Here is a 7,629-nt window from a genome sequence, read left to right as displayed (position 1 = left end):
CCCCAGGGGTGCAGGAGGGCCCCAGCGTGCCGGGTCCGGGGGCGCACGGACCCCCCTCCGCCGCCTCCGCCCGCTGCCCTCCGCGCTCTCCTCCTCCCCCTCCCTCCTTCTGCCCCCCTCCCCCCGGGCGGGGCGGGGCGGGGCGGGGCGGGGCGGGGCGGGGCTGAGCAGGGGCCCGCGGGGACCGGGACGGGGCGGGGCGTCAGACGCTGTGCGCGCCCAGGCCGAGCACGGAGAAGGCGGCGCGGTGCTTGCGGAGCAGCAGGCGGATCTTCTCGTCGTCCGAGTCGGGGTCGAGCGGCTTGTTGTACTCGTCGTCCTCGGTCTCCGAGGCCGCGCGCTCCCCGCCGCCGCCGCCCGCCGCCCGAGGCGTGGAGGACGACGGCTCCAGGGCGCTCTTCTTGCGCCACTTGGTCCGTCGGTTCTGGAACCACACCTGGGGCGGGGGGGGGGGGGGGGGGGGGGCTGAGGGTCGTGCACGCACAGCTCGCGCGGGGACCAGCCCCAGGAGGGTGACCCCACTCGGCGGCAGGGCCCCGTGGCCCTGATTGTCATAGTGTAACAAATAGCTCAGCTGGCAATAGTCACACCGTTTGGGGTAAAACAGAGACAAATGCGTGTAAGTGCAGCAGCCCTTCTGCTGAGCCCTCCTCCCTGCGATGGGTCTTCTCCTTTGCCACCTGGGGCACTGGGACGGAGACGCTGGAATGCGCAGGTGAGGGCATTCAGCAGGTGCTTCATAGGCCTTCACTGAACTTCGTGAATCATTTCTTCCTAATTATAAAAGTAACATTTTCATTGCTTGGCAGAGCTGAAGAAGGCAGACAAGTGCCTAAAGAAACTGAAAGGTCGGAAAGAGGAGAGGGCTCTTGCAGTCAGCAGGCCGGGAGGCTGTGGACGTAGGTGACAGCCCCTGTCCTTCCCTCTTACGCTTTTAAACCCATCGTAGTGTCACAGAGCTGGGCAGCTCCCCGCTTGCCTCAACACCTCAAAGCTTTCTTTTTTGCCCCCCCGCCCTGGGCAAAGACTCTTGGGAGAGCTCTAGCGTCAGGGCTCTCTCTGGGAGCCTGGAGGCAGAAGCCCATTTACTGATTTCAGGCTCGGTGGCCAGTGATGTGAGCATGACCCTTGCCTCCGGCTTGGAGGCTCCCTGCCCCAGTTTCCCACCGGGGCTTCATTTGGGTGGACCTGGAAGGAGGGGTTTTCTTCGCCTTATTGGCAAACCAAGGCAGGCTTCTCCTGCCAGCTGATGCAACAAGCCTATAAGGCTCGTGGTTCTGAGCCAGCCCAGAGACTGGCTCCTGATCTGGGCCAGAGGCTGCCATGAGCTCTTGATATTTCTGGCCATCACTGTGCAGAGGAGGGGAAAGCATTAGGCTGGTGCCCCGCAGGTCTGGAATGGAGCCCCAGCTCTGCACCTGGTAACAGTCAGGCAACCTTGAGCCACGGGCTCAGCTGAGATGGTTTCTTCAGATGTAAAGTGGGTAAGAATCCCCACCTCCAGGTTGCCGTGAGGCTTAATGAACTCCTACACTCATCGCTCTCCAAATAGAGTATTGACATCTGGTTATGGTGATTATCGCCCTCTCCAGGGCTCACTGGGCAGGCAGCGCCCAGACAGCAGGACGGCCTCGGCCGAGAGCCGGAGTTGCTGGGAGAGCAAAGTGCCTCTCTCCGGCGCAGCGGTATCCCGTCCTGGCAGGCCGCGCCCGCGAAGGCAGAGCCCTTCTCCCACACAGACTCACCTTGACCTGCGACTCCGTCATCCCCAGCGAGTAGGCCAGCCGTGCCCTCTCAGGGCCGGCCAAGTACTTGGTCTGCTCGAAGGTCTTCTCCAGGGCAAAGATCTGGTGTCCCGTGAAGGTGGGCCGGGTGTGCTTTTTCTTGTGGATGCTGTCGCTCAGGGGATCCGGGGCTGGTGAGAGGAAGAAGGTGTGTGGTTAGCAGGATGAGTGGGGGTGCCAGCCCTGTCCTGCCTCTCCCACTGGGCGAGCTCCCTCCTCTGGAGAAGCCACTGAGTTGTGAGGGCATCGTGACACCGCTGATCAAGAGGCAATAGTGACTGTGACCTCTGCCCTGTCCGGACAGTCAGGGACCCCGAGAGGGCACCTGCCTCAGGTGAGAGCTCCTTAGGGGCAGAGGGAGCTTACAACCTGCCCTGGTCTCCTCCTTCTCTGCGTCATGTTCACTACTCAGTTCTGCTGCCTTCCCTCCAGGGGCAACAGGACTTTTTTCTGGATCTTCTTGGTTTTCTCACCAAGGCACACACCACGTACCTTCCACCAATAGCCAAGGCTTCAGGGGGTCTGGGGATTCCTCCTCTGCCTAATTCCTTGTTTTTGGGATCTCACTTTCCAGGTTTCTGAGAAAACCAGAGCTTTCAGCCTCAAGTTACTGCTTGCCCTTGTCACCAGGCCTAGAAGTCCTGTGGCCTCAGCCCCCTGGAGAGTCTGCACTCAAAGGTCCAGGCCCTGCTCCTGCACCACTGGGGCTGCCTCTCTGGCTGGAGGGCCGCAGGGCTCGGGGAGGCAGAAGGCCCACCTGTCGGACCTTGGTCAGGGTGGCCCCATAGCTCATGTCCCATCTCCACATGTTAGAGGTAAGGAAACTGAGGCACTAGAAGGGGAAGAGACTTCCCAAGAGACTATCCTCTGTAGTCCTTTCTCCCTGTGTGTTGATTCAGCTACCAACTGAGGTATTTTCCTGTGTGTGGCTATGCACTTGGGATTGAAGAGTAGGGGAGAGAGTGCGGGGTGGGGAGGGGACGATGGATGTTCCAGAGACCGAGGCCTCTAGAGCACCCCTCAAACCAGTTCCAAGAGATGAGGTCTTCGCCCGCATGGAACTTGCCATGTTTTGGGTAGAGTGAGGGGTGTGCTATGGGACAGTGTAGCAGATGGAGGGGCCGATGTGTTTGGGATTTCCTTGGTGGGCCCCAAGCCCCTATGGCAGAGAGGTGCAGGTTCCCTCCACCTCCACCCCTGCCAGGTCCCGGCTGGGCCTCCGTGGCACAAGGATGGCTCCTGCAGCCACTGTTACCTCCCTGCCTCCTGGGTGAGCCTCACCTGCCAGTGCAGGTCTCGCCACCACCTCTGGGCCCTGACTGGCTCATGGGGACCCCGTACCAGTTCTCCAAAAACAGGGTTGGGCATGGTAGGGTGGGGAGACACCCCCCACTACTACTGGGCCAAGTCTGACTTGACTTGGCTGCTGCTCCTAGAGGCTGAGCAGTTGTCGCCACTACTGTTGACATAAGCCCTGAGGAGGGCAGGGGAAACCACCCCCCAGATCACAGGCGGGATCCAGATGGGGTCCCTGAATGGTGTCGTGTTGGGGCCCAGGAGGGGGGCTATCCGGGAAGGGGTGCTCTGGCAACCTCTCACCGGGGACAGCGTTTGCCTGCTCTGGATGAAGAAGTGACATGGGCTCTGAGTTTGGGGAGGAAGGTGAGCTGCCAGCCAGATCCTACAGGCCACTTGGGACCCTCCGGACCTGCCACGGGCTTCTGGGTGTGCCACGTGGTCTTCTGCAGACCTGGAGAGCCCCGGGCTTTCTAGGAGGGCGGCTGAGGCAGCAGCTGGTAAGGGAGGGGGCGAGGGGCCGAGACGCCCATCCAGGCAGAGCCGGGGGGTGCCGGGGACGGGGACGGGAGGATTCACACCTGTGCCCCCTGAGCCACGGGGCTGGGGACAGGCGGAGGGCGGGTCCGGCCCACCGTGTGAGCGCCCCTCCCAAGCTGCCCTGATGGCGGCCGTACTCACTGTTGCTGCACTGCCGCCCGGCTCGCCAGTCCTGGCCCGTGTCCGCCCAGCAGTTCCGGGTCCGGGGCGGGTACTCGCTGGCGGCCTTGGGGAAGTTCCCCACCTGGGGTCCGTAGTAGACGCCCTGGGAGCCCAGTCCGCCAAAGCCCGCCACGTGGGGGTAGCTGGAGAGGAGGCTGCTGTTCGGGGTGGCCGCAGGCCTGCTCAGGATGTCCGTGATCCCGTGGGGGGTCCCGGCGGCCAGCTGGGGGCCCAGCCCCGGGGGGCTGAGCTTGTAGAAGGAGTTCTGCACGGAGTACTGGCACACGGGGGCCTTCATCTCCGAGAACTGAGCCAGCGGCGTGTTGTTCAGCAGGAACGTCCCCTGCAGGTTGGACTCCATGATCCTCGGGTCGGGGCGAGGCGAGGTGACAAGCCCGAATCCAGGCCCCTACAGCCGGAGACCCCGAGCTCTGACCCAGGAGCCCATGGCAGGTCCGGAGGGTCCCAGGCGGCCCGAGCCCTGGCCGGGGCCCAGCGCCTGCGTCAGCGGCTCAGGAGTCAGGTGCTCCTGGGGCAGGTGCGCGGCCTCCCCGGCGCCCCTTGGCTCTCTCCCGGTCCAGCCTGGAGAAAGGCAGCTCCCCGCGCCTCAGCTCAGACCCCTCCTCTGCCTCTGGATCTGGGGACCCTTCATGAGAAGTTTTAAGTTCGGAGAAGCAACATTTCCCTGATAAAGATATGGCCCATTAGAATACAGACCCGAGACTGGCTGAGCTGCGAGAGGCGCGGCGCCATTGGTCGAAACCCACACAGGCCTCACATTGGCTTTTCCAAGACAAATTGCACTTTGAAAGATTGACTGTAAAATCAGCCAGGGTGTGTGTGTGTGTGTGTGTGTGTGTGTGTGTGTGTGTATGAGAGAGAGAGAGAGAGAGAACAGAGAATGAGCTCTGGAAGCTGTTCGTTCTCAGAGGGTCTACCTCTCCCGGTTCCCAAGTCCAGCATCTACGAAGAGGAGGGTACCTGGGGCCCCCAGAAGCTCCCGAGGCAGCTAGAAGTTACAGTGCCTGCACCTGCTCCCTGAGGGGGAGGAGGCCAGGCTCAGGGGTCGCTGTCCTGGGGTGCCCAGGCCTCCTTCTGAGCAGATGTCCAAGCCAGAGTGTGGAATCTGAGTGTGGGTGCAGGTCCTCCTTCCTCCAAGCTGGGATGGGTAAGTGGGGAGGCTGGGCTTTGGCTGGGGTACTGGGGGGTGGGGATGTGCATCTCATGAGCGGCCTCAGAGCCTGGGAGTGGGAGCCTGCCAGGGTGACCGGGGCAGGAGGTGGGATTGGAGCAGCTCTGCACGTGCTGGGCGTGTGCTCTTCCCCCCTCTGCCTTGGAGGAGCCTTTCCTGATTCCCTCCGTTCTCCCATCTTCCTCCTCCGAGGAGTCGTCTGTGCCTCTGCTGGAGTCATTGCCATGTTCTGTCTGGCTTGGCACCTGGGATGGAAAGCTCTGATGGCTGAGATGGCTGTTGATTCAGTGATGGGTCCTCCTGGCAGGCACTTGGTTGGTGCTCAGTCATTACTTGATGGATGGGACTAAACTGAGTTGCAGAGCACCCATATGCCTTTTTTTTCTAATGAATTTTTATAACCTACAAGGCTCTACTGGGGGCTGTCTTCCATTTTACAAAGAGAAACCACGGTGAATACCCGGTTATTTCCATATGGGTGGCATCTTTTCTTGCAGTTATTGTTGTTTTTGTTTTTAAAGTGGAAAGCAGCATGCCACTGAACATGTAAAATGACAGGAAAATAGTGACTGTCAGGCAGAGAGACTTCTGTCCCCCTCTGCTGGGCAGTTCTGAAGCCTTTCCTGATCAGGCTGTGGGTTCCTTGGCTATCTCAGCACTCCGTGCTCCCACTTCGGCAGGTGGAGGAAAGAGGTGCTCTTCGCTGGCCTTCTCCAGGGCTTCCAGCTGCAAGTCTGGACCCAGGACCCGAGGAGAGCTCCCCTCTCACCCGGAGCCCGCCTCTCCCCACGCTGCTGTTACCTGTTCCTTGTGGAACTGGCTGCTCCCAGCCATGTTCTCTGAGGTGTGCATGATGCAGCTTAATACGAGAAAGACCTCACACAGGCTGTGGAGATTATTTCCCTAGGAATTTAGGCTAGAAACAAGAAAAAAAGGACTTTACCGGAGTTGGCTGTGCTACCAGGCTGCCCATCACAACCATTTGGGACACTTCATTCCCATTCTCATGTTGTTGCTGCCTGAGCCCACCCAGGCGACTGTGATCCTGAAACTGTTTTTCAAACCTCTCTGGGTGAGACGGCCGCACTGCCTGGACCGGTGCCTTGTCTTGGGGGTCTTTTCTGACATTGAGGGAGAAGCTACAGACTGTTTGAGGGCTGGCAGTGCTCCTCAGCCCCCGTGACTGTGACTTTGTCACCCCCTGATGGGAATTTATGAGGAAGAAAGCTGCAGCAAATAATGTAATTCTAATAAATGTCAGGCTTGACAAAGGCGTTCATGTTTGGGAATCCCAGGATGACAAACTATAGAGACTTTAGCAGTTGTTTAATCCATTCCCCCATCTGACAGATGGGAAAACTGTGGCCAGCTTGGTGACCAGCCTCATGAAGTGTTCAGAACTAGTGAGGAACAGGGCAATTTTCTCAAAAGTTCTTGAATTTTGAATGGCATTGGGTGCAGGGGCCAGATACCTTCATAGGGGGGCACTGGGCCATCTCCCTTAGCGTGTACTGTGGGTTCAGCCATGCACATGCCCCCCGCCCCCAGTGTGTGCAGTGTCCCCCTCCCCCCACCATGGCCCTGCCCCCATCTCATGGTAACCCTTCGGAGACAAATCTGTTCTATCCACTCCAGGGGTTTGGTGGGATTTGGTGGGAGGATAAGGGGCTGTGTAGGTTTCCTGGAAGTAGGCACCTGACTGATCTCACCCCCAGACTCCATCAGGGCCCAGCGCCCGCTTCACTCCTGCCCCAGCCCCTCAGATGCCCCCAGGCCCAGCCAGGAAGGAGAGATGGAGTCCCCTGCCATGAGTCAATTTCTTTATTAATTTTGACATTTGTTCAGCTGGTGTAGGGAGAATGGTCTATACATCAGAGTGGGGCAGTGGGCAGGGGTGGGGGGTTCTCTCCCGATAACAGAGCATTTGGGAGAGAGTCAAGAAAAGAGTCATTTTCATAACAATTAAAAAAATCAAGGTTATTCCAAAACTTCTAAAAAGCATCCAAGGTGCAGACTGCAGCATTCTCTAGGCATCGTGTGGAGACCCCAAAGTCCTCCCCTAAGAGCTCCTACGAGCAGCGGAGCGCGCAGCCAAGCCGCCGGGGGCCTGGGGCCGAGGGCCAAGCAGCCATGCCAGGCGCAGCGGAGCGAGCCAAGCGGGGCCGTGCGGGGCGCGGGGCGGCCGCCGCGCTCCCCTCCCCCGTCCCGGTCCCGGCCCGTCCCCGTCCGCGGCCGAGCCCTGCGGGGGCGGGGGGCGCAGCTCGGAAGCCCCTCCCGGGCCGCTCGTCCCGGACTCAGCGCGCAGCCGCGGCGCGGGGTCCCGAGGCCTCCGCCGCCGACCTGTGCGCTGGAGACGGGCACCAGGGCCGCGGGGCTGGGGGTGGGGGTGGGGGCGTCTGTGCTACTGGAAGGATCAACGTGTGTGCGGACAGCCCGAGGAGCGGGACGGGGGCGGACGTCCGCACACGGCCCCCGGGAGCCGGAGCGGGAGCGGGAGCGGGAAGAGCCGGCCAGGTCCCTCCTGGCCCTGGAGGGCGCCCCCGGGCGGCCGGGCCGGGCGCGGCGCATTGTGCTGATTCGGGCCTCTCTCGCCGGAGGCTCCAGTGGGACGTTAAGGCTCTTCCCTGGTGGCACCGAGGCGAGGAACAGCCAGCC

The 7,629-nt window shown here is 61.0% G+C and overlaps 1 protein-coding gene across 1 annotated transcript; it reads right to left on the bottom strand.

Annotated features, from left to right (window-relative positions):
• Positions 1–202: 202 nt before the first annotated feature.
• NKX6-3 (NK6 homeobox 3) lies at positions 203–4,143 on the bottom strand. Its single transcript, XM_025993892.2, has 3 exons — positions 3,762–4,143; positions 1,746–1,915; positions 203–436 (listed from the first exon to the last, which is right to left on the bottom strand). The coding sequence occupies exons 1-3, from the start codon at positions 4,141–4,143 to the stop codon at positions 203–205; spliced, it is 786 nt and encodes a 261-aa protein (XP_025849677.1).
• Between the last annotated feature and the right edge of the window lie 3,486 nt (positions 4,144–7,629).

Source organism: Vulpes vulpes, chromosome 7 (genome assembly GCF_048418805.1).
Source record: "Vulpes vulpes isolate BD-2025 chromosome 7, VulVul3, whole genome shotgun sequence".
Taxonomy (NCBI): domain Eukaryota; kingdom Metazoa; phylum Chordata; class Mammalia; order Carnivora; family Canidae; genus Vulpes; species Vulpes vulpes.
Note: the sequence above shows the minus strand (reverse complement) of the source record. Positions and strands in the feature narration are given on the sequence as shown.